Source organism: Fragaria vesca, linkage group LG3 (assembly GCF_000184155.1).
Source record: "Fragaria vesca subsp. vesca linkage group LG3, FraVesHawaii_1.0, whole genome shotgun sequence".
NCBI classification, from domain to species: Eukaryota; Viridiplantae; Streptophyta; class Magnoliopsida; order Rosales; family Rosaceae; genus Fragaria; species Fragaria vesca.
In genome coordinates this window covers 15,088,509-15,109,675 of record NC_020493.1, presented here as the reverse complement: position 1 = coordinate 15,109,675, position 21,167 = coordinate 15,088,509, and the positions used below count along the sequence as shown (strand labels likewise).

Sequence of the window (21,167 nt, the reverse complement as noted above, 5' to 3'; positions counted from 1 at the left end):
TCGCAACTGTAACTTATTCGGAATGAACCTTAACCTGGAATCAAAGTCACCATCAATTTCCATGCCTTAACACATCAACTAAAATACTTCCAAAATTATTTTATGATCCCCTACGATCAACATGCTCACAAACAATACCAACAATTTCCTTCATTTCCTCTCTACACAACTTCACCCTAAATTTACTAAGGGCACCCAAACGGGTTTCCATAAATGGAAAGTTTCCAAAAAGGGAAAGTCCCCTTAAATAGAAACTTTCCTAAAATGACAAATTTTACTAAACCGGAAAATACGACTTGCGTTAGGAAGAATAACTTCGAGAACTACCTTCTCAGCTCTCTGCCGGATCTGCTGCTTCGTCGGATTCCAGCGACTTGCCGGATTCCGGCCACTTGCCGGAATATTCTACCGGATTCCGGCCTCTTGTCGGAATTTCACCATAACCTCCCCGTATTTTCTAAAACACCAAGTTCTCGACATTCAAGAGCACAACAACACTTTTAGCAACCAAACTATCAAGGAAAAATCTCCACAACGTAGCAACAGTAACCCAGTGGTTCAAGGAGACAAGATTACCTTTTGTTCTCCAAAACAACGACCAATTGAAGAAGGAAACTCCTCCTTTTCAAACCTCAACCTCAGCTGAGCTCCTTACCTCCGCTTGAACCTGGATCGATGCAGCTCCAAAGCTCCACCAAAAGACATCTGGGCTTCCCTCGAGGTATGCAGGTCTCATAGGAGCTCGGGAAGCTCACCGGAAGGGCAAGAACACAACGTCGGAGCTAAGAACCCCAAACCCAGAAAAAAACACAGAAGAGGGGTTAGGGCTCGATTTAAACGATTGAAGACATGAAATTGGAGAAGAAGAGGAAAGGAACAAAACCCTACCATTTACTCGTCAAGCCATGGCCGAAAATCTCGAGGACTCGCCGAAAACAGCCGAGGCTTCTCTACCTCGATTTGACTTTGAATCGGACCAAAATCGAGATATGTGGACCAGGTTAGATAGAAGAGAAGGAGAGGAAGAGATTGAAGATGGTCTCGTCGCCAGGGATGGCCGGATACGGCGGCGTCATGCGGAGGACGCCGGAGGCAGGCGGAGAGGAAGAGGGAATTCTGGGCTCGGGTTAAACCGAGTGTGGCTTCTTTGACTGGGTCAACCCCCTCTTAACCTTTTTAACCCTAAACCCACAGCTGAAAACAAAACCCTAGATCCTAAGGCCCAGAATAAAAGTCATACTATAATTTCATATAATTAACTCCTTTTACCGAACCTTCAATACATCGCAGAAAAATAGCTCGAGACTCCAAAAATAATCCGGAGACACCGACGAACTCGTATCGACGCGCACTAGGACTTCGGGTCCATAAAAGAAGAACTTAACATTTTGAGAATAACTCAACAATAAACTCGAGTGTTAAATTACTAAATTACCGAGCACGGTTAAATTCTTCAGTAACTCGTGCAATACCTAGTAAATAGGTAAAATTGGGTCCGGGATGTTACAATAGTAGTTGGGATTGAGAAGTTTCTATTAGAGATATACGAAGTTTCTTAACAATGAGTATGGAAACTGGAAAGAGTAGTCGGAATTACTCCTTCAAAGAAGTTGCAGCTGTAATTTTAATTAATCTGCAAAGATTTGCATTCTTGGAATGTCACAAATTAAGTGATTTTGCCTAAGCAGAGGTCCCATAATAGAACTCATTGAGGCAATAGTGTTAGGGATATTGCTAAGATGGTTTGCATTGTAAGTTCATGTAATGAAATTGGTGCCACTCAGGTGATTTCACCCAACTTGAGGCTCCAACAAAGAAGTCATTGATGCAAATCATGCAATAGTGTTAGGGATAAATACTACTGTTGTCTGTAGTCAGGGCTGGTCCAGAGCTATATGATGCCCGGTGCAAATTTTTTTGGAGTGCCCTATCACAATAGGCATTAGTGATTTTGATTTTCTACATATATACACATCGGAATGAATTTGTGGTTAAGTTCATTGACTAAATGCTCACCATAAACATTTGTTTGGTTAACAAAATATCTATCTAAAATCCATGCTGGGATTGAAATAGTTCTTCATTTCTTTCTTTTTCCAAAATAATCAAATAAGCAAGCCAAAACACTAAATTTTGGAATATAAATACTTAGGGCATGCACGATGAAACCTAGAATCATCTTTGCTCCTTGATTTCTCTTTTTTGATCGACGCCAACTTGCAAATCCAACTTCTAATCGCACCTAATATTGAAAAATTCAAAACGAAGTATAGATTTTTGTTAGAAATCAACAAAATACAAAAAATAAAGTAACCCAATATGTATCAAAATTGAACGACACCAACTGACCCAATACCTATTTTGACTTGTACCTCAGCCAGCCTGCATATCTATGGATAGCCGAAGTGTTCACAACTTCACATTGTAGAAGAATAGAAGTATAGAGAGGAGAAAGAGTGGGTGATGGCAAGTGATAAGAAGAAACTGAAAGGGTAAATCATCATTCAAAGTAATTTAAAGAGAATCTGCTTGATTACAAGGTATGGGAGAGAGCAAGAGACGCTAGAATAATAACTAGCATGCATGCAATCAGAAAAAAAAAAAAAAAAAAAAAAAAAAAAGAAAAGAGAGAAGAGAGATGCATGTTGCATCTTGAAATTTCTTTAATAATTAATATGCTCTTTTGTATGTATGTTTATATGTATAATTACATATGTACATTAGAGTACATATCCATATAGTCTACAAAATTGTGCCCATTGTTTGTGGGGTGCCCTGTGCAGTCGCACTGCCTGCCCTGCCTTAGGGGCCGGGCCTGTCTGTAGTTCTGAGAATTGTGAGGATGAAGGTTTTGAGATTTTGTCACCAACCACCAGGAGAAACGCTTTAACGTTTGTATCTCATATCTTGAGCTTCACGCTGGTTTCAGTTGCTTAACAACTTCTCATAACTGGCAGCCAACCTTTGTAAAGCTTAAAAGAACCTTTCTGGAGCTTAAAACAACTTGGGAACATATAGATCTTAGTTCATTTGGTGACACGTCATTGGTTAAAATGTTATCAATCATGTGAAATATACATATTTATTTGTGAGCGACTTATGTGAATCTGGCTCCATCATTGTCTCCATATTTGTGTTTGCCTGGAGGATCGCCCATCTCTATGAATCCTGGGATATTGTGTGGCACTAAAAATAATCTTTCATGAAGAATCATATAAATTACATCTAGCCAGGAATATGTGCTCGACTTATCAAGATTCACAGGAATGTGGATTTGCAGGGTCTTACTTGATGGATATGAAGATGATAATTGAATCTATGATTCATAAAGCTCCCCATTTTATATATTAACCCCAATCGAAACTTCAAACATCCTATAGAAACTTCAAAAATTTAATAGTTTCGGTGACATGGCCCTAAGAAGTATGAGATCACTACCACAAAAATAACATCAGACAACGGCCAAAAAACGTCATCTATTTGTCAAAACTACCGTTGTATTTTTGCGTGCCGTCTGATGCATCGTAGAAATGTCGTCTGATTGCTATCAACATGAGATGTCAACGTATGTCGACAGCGTATCGACATATTCTTTGTCGTGTGACATACACTTACACCACAGTTACTGTGTGTAACAGTTGTGTGATTATAAGTTATACGACGATTGTTAATAAAACTGTTATCTGATATAGACTCAGAAGTCGGTTTTAGTGAAAATTTTCAGTTTAGTTTATTTCTAATTATATATATATACACACAAGGCCCTTCCAATGAGGGATCCTTTTTTTTGTCACTTTTTTTTGTCACTTTTAGGGATAGGCTCAGACCATTAGATCTGTTTTTTAATAGGCTTTGATGGCTGAGATTAAAACAAAAAACTTAACACTTATGTCAAACCTACACAGTTCAAGATCATTAAAAATAAATCAAACATTTGGATGACTTAACGATCACTAAATTTTTTGAAAATTTGCAGAAGTGATCTACTCATATACACCTACAAACTGAACGGTGGAGATATGATTTAGTGATCGGGAAGTTTGTCAAATACCCTATCCCTAGAAATAAACAAAAAAATGGATCCATCATTGGAAGGGCCATGTGTGTGTGTATATATATACACATGGAGCTGTTCCAAAAAGGACGTCCGCACAGCTCTTCAAGTGCGGACGTCCCTCTGTTCTCCACCGGACGGCTCCGACGACGGCGTGGCTCCACCCAAGCGGACACCAACGGCATCCCCGATCACTTTCTCTTCCCAGCGAGAAAGAGTAGTAAAATTCCTCGTTATTGAGTATCTTTGGTGAGGAAATACATCATTTAACCTATAACGACAAATTTAAATTTCCTTATCATTGAGTTTCTTTAACGAGGAACAATTTTCACGTGGAAAAGATATATATAAGGAAGAAAATAAATTTCCTCGTTAAAGACTTTACTATGGTGAGGAAAAATTCCTTGCTGAAAGATACCTACAAATGGTTTTTTTTTTAACTTTTATTAAATATAATTTAAATATTTTTTACCTATCATTGGTGAGAAAATTTTAATTTAACAATGAAAAAGGTATGAGATTGGGCAAGGAAAAACATTGAGGCTAAAGAATAATAGCGAGAAAAGAATACATTCATCGCTAGAAAGATTTTGGAAGAAATATTATTTCCTTCACGAAAACTTTTCTTGACCACCGTACCGCAAGAAATTGGTGACCAAAGTAATTTCCTCGCTAAAACGCTACGGCGAGGAAATATCAGTTTTCAACGACTAATTTGTTCCTCGCCAATTGGCTTTTATATTGTAGTGTGCGCATTGTCTGATAAAGTTTTTGTGGTAGTGGGTTGAGTAGTAGATTGAGCATCTCCAGTTTGGCCGTTTGCTGCTGCTTTTTTCATTTTGGATTTCATGAACTTACACCAAGTATAAATCTCCGAACACAATGCAATGGAAGCAAGCGACGCAAGGATTCCAACATAAGCCCATAGCCAGGTTTTTTCTGGCTTCAAAATGGCAATGCCGTGGAATATGTTCACTATGATCACAGCCAGAAGTGCATATCCCAGAAAATGATGGTACATGTCCCAGTATTTCCGGTAATCATCGGTCGGCATGGGCCGTAAACGCAGAGCAATCATCTAGACGACATAACAAAAACATTAATGTACTCATCATCTACGATTGCAAGCAAAGCCAATAGCATTTGAAATTTCTTGATCGAAAGAGAGTCTTACTTGTAATGTGGTGAATGGAAATATGAACATGGCGAGAATATTGTGAGTGTGGAAGTGATATTCTTTGGAAGCATGTCCGAGCCATATTCCGATTGCCCAACCAGCCGTGCCGAGAATATAACCAACGATCTGACAGGAGACGTGACAGAAATACCACTTTTTACAATGAAAGGGATATCTTCTGTAGTACCTTGCTATAATCACTCCAAACGGCAACAATGTTCCCCATCCCAACATATTAAGAATCCCATGCACCTGTTACAAATACAAAGAGATAAAGAAAAAAAAAAACTAAGATAGCAAGTATATATCTGTGGTGGTTCTAAATTACAACTACCAGCAATGTTTGTCACCATTTTTGGGTGTGCTTAGCAAACTTAAATTACCAAAAAGATAGATGCATAGCACCGTAACAGTGTTTTAACCTACTTCTTGCTATTGAGTATTGATCAGTAGTTCAGTACTTTGCTGGAGAGAAATGTCTCACCATAGTTAGCAAATTAAATCATGTCAATATAGTTAACGTAACTTTAGATTCGCCACATTTCGCAACTTCTTTTCAATTAAAAGATTGACAAGTACAGTACAACTACGTGCGTATTTGTCTCTTCCTAGCTCATTACTGGTAAATTATGACCAAAAAAACTTTTTGTGATCGACAACCTAGCTAATATTTATGTAAATATGTAATATTAAAGCATGTTACCGTTCTAAGATGATGCCGGCGATGTCCAATGCTGATACCTTTCCGATTGAACAAGTTTGTAGTCTCTGTGCTATCCACGTTCTGGAGAGCCGTCGGGTGCATCTTAGGCTCCAGATGAACCTCATCAGCTTCATACCCAACTTGCCACACATGGTTCAACCTTTCAATGTCGTACGGAGCTAAATCTGGACGCAAAATAAGCGTCGCAAAAATGGACATGTATCTGTTAGGTTTCACTTCACCTGTCATGTTTTGGACGACGACATCCTCGAATTCTTCGGAAGGCTGAAGAGGCTGCAAACTACATCCCAGCTTGGTGTCACTAGTGATGTTGTATTTGCTGACCTTCAAAGTCCCGTTGGACTGTGAAATGGCGATAAAGGCCCTGGTTCCGATCATCTGAGGCCTTTTCCGACCTGGGTGCACACCCCAGGCGACCCATTTTGGTGCGTCGTTTGTAGATATTGGAATGGTGAACAAGATGTCAATGTGGGTTTTGTTGTCGTTGTGGATGTTCCAGCCGAGTTCAGCTCCCAAGGTGATTAGTTTCTTGCAGCTGGTGATGTTCATGGGGTTGATGGGAGTGCAAGCATTGGTTCTATGAGCAGTGGTGGGGACAAAGGAGGAGGAGACGATCAGTATGAGAAGTAATGCATACCACATTGTTGGGGGAAATCTGCAAAAACCTAAGCTGCTTGCTATGTATGGTATGTACCTGTTTTTGAGGAGAGTAGATTTGTTCCTTTTGGTCTTTGAATTGGGTAAGACTGAGGAACAAGTTAAGAATAAATAGTTGTTTATATTTATCGACCACCCTCTTTTTACAGCATGTCGGGTCACAATCGCATGCAGGTACTTTTTTCGATACTGTACGTAATTGGAATATTTGCTAGCTTCGCAGTATGTCCTAATTAATTAATCACTTTGGTTTTGCTAGCTGTAAAAAAAGTGGAACGTACTGTATTGTGTGAAAATCAGATTCGTTGTGCTTCCGATGAAAGTGGAAACGACCATATATGCACCCATATCGATCTCAGTTGTGGTTGCTTGTAAAACGCTTCAAGAAATGTTCTTTCAAAGGTAGAGCTAGGTTTACAAAATGTTTTAAACGAGAGAAGCGTTTCAGAATTCTTTTATTTTTCTCATCATTAATGATGAGATGAGGAAGCTCAATAGAAATCTCGGTTAAGAGTTGTGTGTGTGTCTGTATAATGAGCAGCCTCGCTCTGATCTTCAACTGAAGAAAAAAAAAATTGAAATTTGTTTAGTCCTTATGGTTTGAAGTCGACATCTGTTCGTTGTGGTTTTAATTTAATCTGAATAGTCCTTAAAGTCACAATTTTTCATCCAAATAGTCCTTAATTATGTTTTTATTTTAATCTAAATAGTCCTTAAAGTCATGATTTTTCATCCAAATAGTTATTCCGACAATTTTCTCAGTTAAAGGTCATAAGGACTATTTGGATGAAAAATACTCATAAGGACTGTTTAGTCATAAGGACTATTTAGATGAAAAATCATGACTTTTAGGACTATTCAGATTAAAATAAAACCATAAGAACTAATTTGATGAAAAGTCATGACTTTAAAGACTATTCAGATTAAAATAAAACCATAAGAACTAAACAGATGTCGACTTCAAACCACAAGGACTAAACAATATTTTACCCAAAAAGAAAATTCAAATAAACATGCAATGAGCTACTTAAGCAATGGAATCGGCAGACAATATATATGAATTTGCTATCTAGTACTATATAATATATATTGGACTCGTGATGAATTAATTAATTCCATTTTCTTTTAAATCTTCTACGATTCTTGCTACCCTAGCCTACTAGAGGCATTAAGCCACTGATGAGATAGATCATTATTGCTTGTTTATTCCAATATTGAATAGATTGGTTGTTAAATAAGAGTTCAGATCGGAGTTCATCATGCATTATAGAGTTTTACGGATGCTAATTAACTAGGAAACCCTAGACTGCTCGTCTTTAATTTCTTCCTTCCTTGCCATGCTTATGGATCTCGATGTCATATATTGTACTCTTTCTAATTACATATATAGTTAGGCCTTCGTATCCCAGCTACTTGTCTCTCCGCTAAATAGTGGAACGGATCTCGACGTCTTTCTCATTGACGTTCAAGGATCGCCAACCACTCCAGATAATTTCCAGGTCAAGTTTTGAGAGTGTTGGCGCTTTGGCATCAAGTTATGAGGAAACCAATGAATCAAAAGTGAGCTAATTATCTCATGTTTCGACAATTTATGATACATAATTATTCACTCTATGGTTAATTAAAACTTCTAACTTAAGAGGCCTATGTCGATCGATATCTTGATCATACTCACGCAGTTAAGTTTTTCCAAGTATTTTATCGTCGGTCTTCGATCAAATTGTGCATGATCGATGCACGTATCTAATTAGTTTTAAGTGATAATCATAATCTTGTAATTTGTAAGTACCCGGACATCGACTACTGGCAAAAAAAAGGCATTCAATAAAGCTACTTCAAACGTACAATTCACAAGCTAAAAATTCAGATATTTTCTATCCAGGCCACTTGTATAGTGTCACAATGACAAATATTCCTATAAGAAGATGGGTGCTCGATCAAAGGTCCAAGCTAAAGCGACATGTACGTGGTCGACAAAATGAAGAAATAGATATAGGGTAAGAGAAGAGGCACCGAGCTAGTGACTAAGAAATAGATAGGCTAGCCACCAACACAACTAAGTGACAAGTCCCCTTGTTTTAACATTTGCAAAAAGTTGGATCCAGGTGATCCCAGAAGCCAGAAGAGCTCCTAGATAGCATGGTTTTTTTTTTAGGGAAGATATGAAAATCGAGCTCGTGTTTCATGTGAGGTTCATCTTCCCAGTATATTCTTAACCCAAATAGCAGACTAAGAAACTCTCTTTGCCCTAGCCTCACAACACGTAGAGATTCCCACAATACCTAGCTCCGGATCGGAGCTTTTTCTTTCTCTTGTTTTGTGTCTCTTTTCTGACAGTACTGCTTTTTCTTTCTCTTGTTTTGTGTCTCTTTTCTAACAGTACTCTTGGGTGCTCAACTCTCGACATGGAACATGCTCTCACAAAAGTTGAAAACACTAAAATTGACATATGATCGAGACTCACGCCCGCATGGAAATTTAAAGGCTAGGGTGGGTGGTGGGTGGCGCAGATTAGGCAGACTGGGTTCGAACCTGAGATAGCTGCGCGCGCGCACCAAGTGTAAAACAAATATCTTGAGGAAGACATGTCAAAGCTTTCATTCTGATTGACGCGGAAAATCCACATCGTCTATAGTTCTAGATGTTGATTGAACATAGTGGATTAATCTATTTGTGTGGATTGTGGCCAATGTTTGCCTGAAAGTCTATTCAATATATCCGAAATCCTTCAATATTGTTCACATGAATATAGGACTCCAAATTCCTTGTACTATATCTGGTACGAAATTAGGTTTCAAGAAACCCTATATATAGCTAGTTTTATCCAAATTGATGTGACTGTCTTTGGTTTAATATATAAGAGGTCAAAGATGGAGAGACCTCTGACCTAAAATATGGGGATATATAGAGCTTCTAAAGTACTTATGCATAAACTAATTAAGTGTGTAAAACATGCATAAACCAAGTATACTAATGTCCAAAATTTTGAGAAGTTGTTAGAGATGTTTTTAGATTTTTACATGTACAAAGATAGCTCTTTTGAAGCATGCAAAACTGTGTAAAGTTTATTAAATCTAACGAATAAGGTATTATCAACATAAAGTTTTATATCTTATGTAGCTTCAAAATCCCTTATAAACTAGTTCTTAGTCTCTTTTTCTCTTTTGTTTGTGCCTTTTAGGCATCATTTGTAACCAATAAAAATTCCTGTATACGCATTTTTTTTTCTTTTTTTTTTTTTCTTCTCTTCATTCCAGTTTTCTGAAGCCTTTCGAGTTTCAATATGTCAGCCTAGCTATAGCCAGCGGTGTTCCTTAATTTCGAAATATTGTTTGACATGTTCTTCTCTACGATAAATATTCGAACATGTTTGACATTTGAATTGACTAATGAGGACCTAACTTAGCTAGCTGCACCTTTCATATTTCAAAGTTGGATATTTATTTGTATGTAGACCACTCCACCAAGCTCAGAGAGGGAAAATCTGCATGTAAACTTTACTATAAAAACCCACCTCCATTGTCACCCTTAATCAAACCATTCTCATCTTAAGCCTCTTCCCTCCCAAACAACATACACAAAACCTCTCTGCAGCAGCAACCCTCTCGTTCTTTACCCATGAAGCTCATCAGTACTCATTGTTTCCTCATTTCTGTTCTCCTCTTTAGTCTTTTCCTAATCAATATCGAAGCAGCAAAAATCACCTTACAGGAAGAGAAAGATGATCATCAAGAACTCGCCATTGATGATGATTCTCTGAACTCTTCTAACAACGAAACTGAATCAAACTCTTCGTTCTTGCACAGAAATGACCGCTCTCTCAGGCAAAAGATGAGAGCGCGTGCGGTGCGGTTGACCTGTAACAAGTTCCCCAGACTATGTTATGCTAAGGGAAGCCCAGGACCTCATTGCTGCAAGAAGAAGTGTGTTAATGTTTTAACAGACAAGCTTAACTGTGGGAAATGTGGGAAGAAATGCAAGTACAGTGAGGTTTGTTGCAAAGGGAAATGCGTGAATCCATCTTTCAACAAGAGTCACTGTGGCGGATGCAACAATAGGTGCAAAGATGGTGGCTTTTGTGCATTCGGCCTATGCAATTATGCATAAACTTCTTTGTTTCATTTTCTTTTCTGTACGTTTGATTCAAATTCTTGAATTCTTTTGGCAAATGTAACCAAGAAATATAATATTGAACTTATTTTATCCTCAGCTTATGTTCTTTCATTAATTTGAATTAATACAGCAAGCTAGACACATGCACTCCAAATTACCAATTAATCAACAATAATTATGACTATTTATTTATTTTTTACTAAATTGAGTAATTAGGGGAGATCAACTCATGAAGATCGAACAACTTGGGTGATCTTGAAAAGAAGAAAAATCCCCTGCTCATACTAGTTAATTGGCTTCATTAGTAGAAAGAAAACAAAGTATTAATTGGCCATAAGAAAGGTGACAAAACCATGTAGTTAGCAAGAATATATATCAATTCATGTTGTTTTGAGGACTTGTAAATATGCAAACATGTTGACGGGGAGTTGAAGGATTTCTTGCCTCTATACGTAAAACTTTTTCTGTCATCAAGTGGAAGCTACGGCCAAATTGCAAGCAGATTGTATTATTAGTGGATGCTAGCAGGCACAATTTGACTAGTGTTAATTTGCCTCCATATTCCCATTGCTTTGTAGAGTACTGTACATTATTTTATGTCTGTAATTTGTTTGTCGGTGGCATAGTACTCTTTTATCGATTCAGAGTTTCCCAACTAAGTTTTTATACGAACAAGATTTTAATGAGGCCATCACCGTTTGTGTAATTCAATAAAAGAGATTTTAAATTTGGTTGATGAAGAGAAGTGAAGACATTTTACCACTTCTTCCGCTTTCTCACCGTTAGTACGTAGTGAGACGTACACTCTTGTTTCCTGACTTTCATGTTAGGTTGTAGATTGTCAATTTGACTCTCCCATACTTATATCCTGTAATTGTATCTAAATTGCGTATACTGCAATTCTTTCATTCTAAAAAAATATGCTAGCAGGCACTAATATGTTATTTAAAATTAAATGATTGTTCAAAATATAGATAATAAAAATTATGATCGGAGAAGCCTACATATAAAATTGTGGATGGAAAATCTTTTGGTAGATCGAAGTATGAAGTTACTTAATCGTCTCTAATGGTTCATAGTTGGTAATGCAGGTTCTACGAGTACGTACGAGAAGAAGAATAGGGGATTTTGTTCATCACATGGCCAAAATGTAGTTTCTTATACTTTCCGACTAGACACGTACCCTTGTAATCAAAGATTTTTTTTTTTTCGCTGAATGATCGAGTATAGGCGAATAAATCGCCTATCACTCTACCCTTGTAATCAAAGATTGATTGAGTTTGATTAGTACTTATATTAATTACTTGTATGCTAGCTTAAGTATCAATGAAGAGTCGACATCTGGTGCATTAATCAGTATCAACTGAGATCTCACTTTAAACGTCTGGATATATATTCTTGAAGACTGTCTAATTGCAATCATGTCTCCGGCCTCTTGTTTGTTTTCTGTTTGAATTTCGGAATAGGCTAGGTGAGAACCAAACTTTCCACTATATGTAGTAGGGTGATTAATCAATTAGTACCTGTTATATATATACTCCTGGTCTGACCTGCAACGATCGATCGAGCTGTCAATATATCAATTGCCTTTGCAAACAGTGTGAACACTTAATCGAGCTAAATCATCAGATCATCTAATCGATCAATCCGAGCTTTGTGTTTTTGACTTTGCATTCTGCTCTTTCTTCTTACATGTTCTTTTGAATCGGTCGGGGGTTTAGAATTCAAACGAGGTTGGCTAGGCACTATATCCTTAAATTTGTTCAGAAAAAAAAAAAAACAAGAGAGCAAACAATACCTGATCGAACCTCATGGAGACGAAAATAACTAGTTACCAAATAACTGATCGAACATCATGAAAATAACTGGCACTGTCTTTGAAAATTACATCCTCGATTGTCAAAGCAAACTCAATCATTACCAAATTAACACATATTTTCCTCAATTTACTAAGTTCGAGCTAATGTCTTTTTTTTCTTGCGCCTTTTTGCCCCGGAGCGGATTCAGTGCACCACGGTGCATTTGAACCATAACAGATGAACAAACGTCCGTTAGCAACAAAAAGAAAAGTTGAACAGCTGTAAGATACAATCTAGAAAGAATTGCCCCTTCCATCAGTTCCATGCATGATACAAGCCAGAGGAAACCCAGTTCATCTTCCAGACCAGCTATCTACTTTTGATTTATGGGGGCAATTTTAAGCTCAAGAATCAGTGATTCATACTTCAGCACATCAACCACGATTGCAGCAACGTACCCAGAACACAATTTCATCAAAATCCAATCAAATTTAAAAAATATTAACACCATGTAAATCTTGGAGGACTGATCCATTTCCACACCTTACCCAAGTCAAACCGTCACCCAAGTCGCCGGATTTCGCTGCGAAATGCCGGAGTTGAAGAAGGTTTGGGCCATTTATTCGATCTCCACCATCGACTAATTGATGCACGATGACCCGATAGAAGTCGGTAACCACGATACGAAGCAAACGGCGATGGTTTTCCCGTCGCTATATGACCATACGAGGAAGATTACAGCGGGTCATGCTTTCGGGTCAAAAGAGGCTAGTGCAGTAGTGCTTCTTCGACTCTTTTTCGCAGAAGTTCTTCTGACCTCTATGATAAATTGAATATTAATTTTAAATGTTTTTACTATGATGGTTAGTTTTTTTAGGTTTTAATTTTTTTAACGGTGTTAACATCGATGTTAGTGCTATGTTAAGAGCTGATCAAATGAAAGGCTGAAATTAGATTATAACAGTTGGTTCACTTGAACCTTGGTGCATACAAGAACTTTCGTTTGCCCTGAGATAATTGTAGCACGTACTCAATTAGAGAAGACATGCATGCATGTCGAGTATACGTACTCATCAAAAACATATCATGAAACACTCGAGTGATAAATAATTAGTTCTCCTTTCATATATACTAAGTACGTAGATCTCAAGCACAAATATATCGTGATCATTAACATGCAGCACTTGAGTTGAGAAATATGATTAAATCAATTGCTAAATTAGTTCTAGAATTGAATGCAGGAACGACTGACATTGTGATGATGAGATCGAACTGAGAAATATGACTGAGCGAGTCGCTAATTAAGTAGTTTACTAACCAGTGTTATATATATGCTTGTAGAATTATTCTTATCTAATCATGTGTTCTCTCTTTTTTTCTTTGTTTAATTAACATATTGTAGAATTTTCCGAACAAGATTATAGTCTCACGGGTCTTTTACACTAAGGGCTTAACGGCTGGGAACACCTTATGGCGCCAATGCAAATTAATTATGACCTAACATCTCGATCTGCTTGTATAGCTGAGGATTGTTTTATGGACATATATATGGAATATGAGCGGATAATTTTTGATAAAAGATTCAAAATTAGAACATCATTAGGACAATCTTTATACTTCTGACAATTCAAACCTTTCACGTACGGCTTCAGGCTAGGCTTGGCCGATCTTATATATTTCTTGTTTGGATTTCTAAAATTCGGACAATCTCTTGAATTCGATCTGCATATAGGTCGATCGTCTCTGCACAGGAATACAGAATGATAAAATGTATACCAGCATCATATGGTCCAATACTCCAGTTTCGGATCGATGACAGAAGAATGAAGAATATCCATGCATGTGTTTGCATCTCTACGTTAAATATGTTGGCCTCCCTTGGCTGCAAGATGACCATATATTTATGAGTGAACAGGATGATTAATGAGAGAAGTCATGCATGTGCTTATCAGCGACTTTTCTGGGAAATGCTATGGCCGATCGACTCTTTGCTTCTTCATCGATGAAACACGTTTGATTACTAATTGTTGTGGAATTCAAAATTGAGGGAATCAAGGATGGATCGCCGGCCTGAAGTTTATAGCTGGCTCTTGCTTCTTTGATTTTTATTTGCTTATCAAGTTATCACGTACTTATCAATTATATGAAAATACGTAGGAGTGTGCGTAGGGTCTTGACTTGCAGCACTTCCTAATTAAACTTGCTTCGATCTTAACAAATGCAGCTACGTATGCTACGGGCCATGTTAGAAGAAATGCATATATAGAAAAAGGTAATATTCATGCAAGAGTATCGATCTGACCAAAATTTTTGTTAACTATTGGTAATAATACGTTATTGATTAATACATTGAGGTACCAATTACCTTAAGTTCTTAAACAGATCGAAATAACATCATTACATTAGAAAAGCACTTGAGGACTGTATAATCGAAGTAAATTAACTATAAATTGAGAACCACCAATTCTTTCTATTGTGGTTTTTTTTTTTATTGAGATATGAATAAAATTACGTACAAACCTCAGGAGTACCCAGAATCCGTTAACGGATCACCGCCCTTACGAAATGAATCAGGCATAGTTACACATGCCGTACACACAATACTGGCCTTTTTCACAGCGGTTGTTGCAGCCTCCACAGTGCCTCTTGTCGAAGTTGGTGTCGACGCAGCCTCCTCTGCAACAAGTGTCAGTGTACTTGCATTTCTTCTTGCAGGCGCCACAGTTGTGCTTGTCCTCGGACAAGTCCATGCACTTGTTGTTGCAGCAAGTCGAGTTGGTGTTGCTCTCTGCCAAGTAGGCGCAGATCTCGTTGTCCTTGTTGCAATGGTCAGCTGCTCTAGGGTTCTTAGTCTCAGCCAGGAAACGACTCACCCTTTTCGAAGGCAGAAGCAGATTGTTTTGGTCGTAGAGTGGGTGCTCTTCCGACACAAACGAGGGTTTATCTTCTTCTTCACGACCGCCCCTGTTCACAGTCATGAGAGTGATGGACAAAGCCATGGTTGTTGCTATGATAAGCATAATCTTGATGAGCTCCATGGCTTTGTCCCTTGATGAGTTTGCTGTGATCAAATCAAGGTTGTTGTTGCGTCGTGTGTGGAGGAGAGAGTCAGAGGACGAAGGGATGATGAGGGAGGGGGAGAGAGGGGTGGGAGTTCAGGAGGTGTTTGATTTGGTGGTGAATGTGGGGGAAGACTTGGGGTTTATAGTAGGGGGGGTTGACGCGGGAAATGTGGTAAAAGCAGTTGTTTCTTTGGGATGGGCTGCAAAGAGTGTGGTCGAATTCTAGTCCCTAAGTTTAGTACTTGTTCAAGAAACTTCGTTGATTTGGACACTCAAAACATTATTTCAGATTCAAAAGGGCACCCTCCTTTGAAAATGACCCTATTTACTCCGTTCAAAGCTGGAGTGCACCAAAATGCATAATAGCTAGCTAGGGTTTCAGCTTTAGCGTAGAGTTGGAATACATGCTACTATGATGAATATATGAGAGTTCATGCTTAAATTGTTAGACAATAGACCACGGTACTGTGCATACCATGACTCGATACATGACTCGTCTGTCTCCAACGAGCTGATATAGTCTAATTAATCATTACTGTTTCTAAAATGCTGATATCGCCTAATCAATAATGAAGTCAAATTCATCAGATTTTCCCTATATTGAACAAGTCCTAACCTCTTTTTACCTTCATCAGAATTCAGTGGTAATTACTTGTATCCTTGATCCCCATTGACCATATGGAGTGCCCGATAGATGTGAATCCAATGTGCTGGAAGAGCCGACCTGAAGAAATTCAGGCGTGCTCTTAGGCGAAGCAAAGGGACTGGCATTAATGAAATATTGTTACACAAAGAAGCAAGCACACTATACACATTATGCATACGTGACATGTTCTTTTTATACTAGCTTTAGCTCCAAGTAGGGTCTCTATACAGCTTATAAATCAAACTTGTAAATGCAATATTGGAATTAACTAGCCCTGAAGACTTGATTAATCTACTACACGTTTATTGTAGAACAAGTAATTATGCCACACATCTAGGTGGCTTAGCAAATAAACTGCCAGGACGTACGTTTGTATAAACATTTGACACAAATTTTCGAGGACCTTTTCATGTATGTGTTTTTGATCAATAAACATCTAGGAGTTTTCTTACCGTTCTTAGAAAGAAGAATCTTATACCTATATATATTCTTTTAAATGTCTTGAAGAATATTCTTATAGCTAGCTATAGTAATTAAGAAATAAGAATATAGGGATATTGAGTAACACTCAAGAATCAAGGGCTGAAGGGCAGTATTTGATCAAAAGCAAAGTTTATTGACAGTAAGTTTTTTTTTGAAAAATTTATTGATTATTGACAGTAAGTTGTATCCTGCACCTATATCCCAATTTCAGACACCTTTGAATCTTTTGTACATCGGCTTTAGGGTTAGTGCTTTCCTAGTATCATAGTAAGAGCACTACACCAAACTTCATGTGTGTGTAACTTCATGTGTGTGTATCTATATATATATCCGTTCAGAAGCGGACGTCCTTCCGTTCTCCACTGTCCGGCGCCGACGACGATGCACCTCCACCCAAGCGGACTCCAGTAGTGTCCCCAATCACTTTCCCTCCCTGGCGAGTCCGCCGAATTTCAGTTTTCCAGCAAGATCGATCTTGTTTGAAGTTTTAGGTGATCTCGCCGGAAAACTGGAATTTGGCAGACTCGCCGGGAATGGAAAGTGATCGGGGACGCTGCTGGAGTTCGCTCAGGTGGAGGCGCGCTGTCGTCGGAGCCGGATGGTGACGAACAGAGGTACGTCCGCACTTTAAGGCCCGTGCGGACGTCCGCCTCTGATCGGGCCTTTATATATATAATAAAGATTCATTTATCAAATTTTAATAGTCAAATTTCAAAGATTCATATATATATATATATATATATATACACAATGCTGATCAGGTGCAGACGTCCGCACTTGATCAGCATTATATATATATATATATGACGGCCCTTCCATTGAGGGATCCCTATTTTTGACTATTTCTAAGGATAGGGCATTACACCAACTTCTCTATCAAATTTTTGCATCTACACCGTTCAATTCATTGGGTTATATGAGTATATCATTTCTACAAATTTTCTGATAATTTAGTGATGGTTAACCCATTCAAAACTTCGATTTATTTTTAATGATCTTGAACGGTCCAGGTTTGATATAAAGTGTGTAACTTTTTGTTTTAATCTCAGCCATATAACCTCATTAAATGACAGATCTAATGGTATGAGTCTATCCCTAAAAGTGACCAAAAATAAAGATCTCTCAATGGAAGGGCCATATATATGTATAAGTATATATATATATATATATATTTTATCAAAGGGACGTCAAGTCTTATATTAATATAATGTTGGAGAACAACATGAACACAATCCGCCTGCAAGGGACACGTAAGTATTGAACCATGTAAAACTACCTAGAAGAACCTAAATAATTTCTATGTTGTTAACCCTAGAGTGAAGCTCATCTAGTAGTAACCGAGCCTCTAGCTAGGATCACCCTACACACAAGAGGCATCCCAAGGATCCAACCTACCTGAAAGGATCTTAAAACACCAATGTTCTAATCCAAACCACATTTGCCTAGAGAGAGCCATGAAGCTCAAGTCCCCATCCGCCGTTGGTTACCACCGCAACGTGTTTGGTCACCACCGCTACGTCGTCATCGCCGTCCAATACAACACCAGGAGGCTATCTTGGATATCAACGACCTGAAAAGCATGGCCATTTTCATAACCACTGACAATCCAACCAATGACGTCATCACAGTCACCATCCCACTGCCATCAACCTTCGCGGCTTGACATGCTCTTCCCACCTTAACTGGAAAACCATGGCCTTGACCAACAAACCTAGCAACAGCAGGTCGAAAGCCATCGTTTGTAGTCCCACTATTGTCGAGTGACGCAAAACCACCAATCAAAATCACTGATCTAACAGACCTATGGCCTGAGTCCTCAGCCACACTAGTAAGAATCATAGATCCCCATCCCCAAATGAACCTGCCTTCAATGCCATTGCCATAACCGGGATAGGAGAAGAATGAGAGAAAGAAGGTGCCCATAACCACCCCGATGCTTGCATTGAATCCAGCCAGGGCTATCATCATCGAACCCGTTGTCGCTGCTATTATCCCTAAAGCCGCCACAAAAGTGGAAAACTACGGGGTGTGTGTGTGTGTGTGAGAGAGAGAGAGAGAGAGAATACGTAACCATAATTTAATTACTACGATAGTCAAAACTCCAAAAATGCCGATTTATTTGTTTATAAAAGTTCTATCATGTGGAAAAAAAAAAAAAACTTGGAATGTAGTAAGCACATTTTCGCATAAATAAGTCCCTTTGTTCGGCAAATTTGGCAAGAGACTAGTATTATACTCTTCTATCGTTTAATTTTCGTTTCAATTTCAATGATCAATAAATTTATAATATACCAAGTATCATTTGGTCTAGTGACATAGTCTCCTTTTAATAAGTAGGAGGTTGTAAGTTCGACTCACAACAACAAAGTTGTAATATGTGTTGGGAAATTGATCCCCCGCCACATATATAAGTGCTAGAAATTAGATGGAAAGAAGAAATAAACAAGCCAAGAAGAACACAAGATTTAACGAGGTTCTGCTAGTATACTTGCCTACGTCCTCGAAGAGTACCTCCTTCACTAATGAGAGAATTACACAAGTACAAGATTACACCACTCAAGTTTATACCCAACCCAAGCCCTTGTATCTAAAATAACACCTCTTGTACACCCTCTCTCAACCTAGAAGATTACTCTACCCCAAGAGTTATTAGTACTCTTGAACACAACTCAACCTCTCTCAGAGTTGTTCTCTTCTATCCTTGCTTGCTTCAACACAAGCTTCACCTTTTATGGCCTTTGATAGAAGTCTCTAGAGTTACTCTATCAATGCTTATTCATGACCATGACCAAACCTTCCATCTTCCCCATTATCTCCGTTATCTCCATGTAACTCCCTAGCTACGAAGACTAAAAGTTATATATATCATGAATTTAATCCCATACATTTATTCTCACTTAACTATGCATCAATTCCATGCATAACTTATCACCATGAATGCACAAACTAATAACTCTATGCATTCATGTCATGCATAATATCTCTAGCTACCATTGCCATGGAGGGCTAAACACCAAACCTAACAATATGTGATAAAAATACATATATTTATAACGTACCTTTTTTCCAAATAAGTTTGATTCAGTGTCTACATGAAATCATTTGGATATATATATATATATATATATATATATATATATATATATATATATAACTTGGAATGGTACATAACTTAACTAGAACAAATTACTATATGCACGTTACTGTATTATATGTACATGCATGTATCATATCAAGGGCTCCTCCCCGATGGTGAATGGTTTATTACTTGCATTGTAGAACAACATAACTTAAATTAATAAAGCTACAAAATTATGCATGTATGCTCCAATTCTAAAACAATTAATTAGAAAATCTATTCAAATATAAGAAGTGCTATATCGGGAAAAGCATGAACAATCTGACTTGACTTCCAGTGAAGAGAATATTCCGGTCAACTCTTTCTGCACATTTCACCACTATAATTTTATGGGTTATGACGCCTGGGAGGTCAAGATCCGTCTTCTTCTAGACAAGTAGGATTTAATAGACCAAATTACCTTCAATAATGATCATCTAAAATCTTAAACAATTAAGCACCTGATCGATGTATTAATTAGTTCTATGATCTGTGAGCTGGGAAGGATTGGGAACAGATCCCGGCGTCTATATGTGCTGTGTACAAAACCATATGCTAAATGTCAACTAGCTAGGCTCAAGTTCGTGTCGGTTCATGAAAAAAATCGAAACCATGCCAAATGATCCTACTTTTAATTAATTCCGATTTGATACCAATTTTTTTCATAGAACTAGCTAATTAGAAACGTCCGAACTAATATATTGATTTGAGGTTGTTCTTGTCTTTTCGTTTCCATACTTCCAATATATAAACTAAAAACTTGATTGGTTTTAGCAATCATCGGAAGAATGCGGTTATTGGGACCTCTAAATTTACTCAGTATACATCTCATTCTCTCTACACGTCTATTTTACTTTTAAATACAAGCATTTGCTCATTAAACCTCCTTTTAAATTTCTAAAATAGCGTTGTTTATGTAATTCACATATATATTAATATATTACACATTACACCTCTTATTCACTCACTATACCTCCAATTTTTATTTTATTTTATTTTTATTTTTATTTTTATTTTTTGCATGTTCCATTCTTTAATTTTTTCTTTTTCTTTTTAACGCAAACCTCCATTTCCGACCTTGATTTCTTGATTTTCTTGATTTTTTTGTATTTTTTATTTTGCATAAAATATCACTACACATTCATTTTTTGATCAAATTGTAAGAAANAATTTTCAATGACATCAATTTTTGAGAGAAATTAATTCGAATAATGAAGAATACTATTCTCTTAAAATTTAAAAAAAACAAGGATTGTGTCTCAAGTATTTATCGATTATCAAAAGAATGTTCTTACATGAACTTTTCTATATTTTTGTTACTTTGTATTTCTATT

At 37.5% G+C, this 21,167-nt stretch overlaps 3 protein-coding genes across 3 annotated transcripts; 1 reads left to right on the top strand and 2 right to left on the bottom strand.

The window, feature by feature from the left end:
• Nucleotides 1-4,790: 4,790 nt before the first annotated feature.
• LOC101306418 lies at nucleotides 4,791-6,597 on the bottom strand. The gene is made up of 3 exons (XM_004295793.1): nucleotides 5,935-6,597; nucleotides 5,229-5,483; nucleotides 4,791-5,132 (listed from the first exon to the last, which is right to left on the bottom strand). Exons 1-3 carry the CDS (start codon nucleotides 6,595-6,597, stop codon nucleotides 4,791-4,793), a joined length of 1,260 nt encoding a protein of 419 aa, XP_004295841.1.
• Nucleotides 6,598-10,230: 3,633 nt separating this feature from the next.
• LOC101306127 lies at nucleotides 10,231-10,719 on the top strand. Its single transcript, XM_004295792.1, has one exon. It carries the CDS (start codon nucleotides 10,231-10,233, stop codon nucleotides 10,717-10,719), a length of 489 nt encoding a protein of 162 aa, XP_004295840.1.
• Nucleotides 10,720-15,044: 4,325 nt separating this feature from the next.
• LOC101305836 lies at nucleotides 15,045-15,523 on the bottom strand. Its single transcript, XM_004295791.1, has one exon. The coding sequence runs from the start codon at nucleotides 15,521-15,523 to the stop codon at nucleotides 15,095-15,097; it is 429 nt and encodes a 142-aa protein (XP_004295839.1). The 3' UTR covers nucleotides 15,045-15,094.
• Between the last annotated feature and the right edge of the window lie 5,644 nt (nucleotides 15,524-21,167).

What these genes read in the sequence shown, in the direction of transcription:
- LOC101306418 (XM_004295793.1), bottom strand. Translation starts at nt 6,597, where the DNA reads ATGTGGTATGCATTACTTCTCATACTGATCGTCTCCTCCTCCTTTGTC. An exon ending in GCCGGCATCATCTTAGAACG is followed by an intron (nt 5,484 to 5,934) that starts GTAACATGCTTT and finishes TATTTGTAACAG; the next exon opens with GTGCATGGGATTCTTAATAT. An exon ending in TTCCATTCACCACATTACAA is followed by an intron (nt 5,133 to 5,228) that starts GTAAGACTCTCT and finishes TATGTCGTCTAG; the next exon opens with ATGATTGCTCTGCGTTTACG.
- LOC101306127 (XM_004295792.1), top strand. Translation starts at nt 10,231, where the DNA reads ATGAAGCTCATCAGTACTCATTGTTTCCTCATTTCTGTTCTCCTCTTT.
- LOC101305836 (XM_004295791.1), bottom strand. Translation starts at nt 15,523, where the DNA reads ATGGCTTTGTCCATCACTCTCATGACTGTGAACAGGGGCGGTCGTGAA.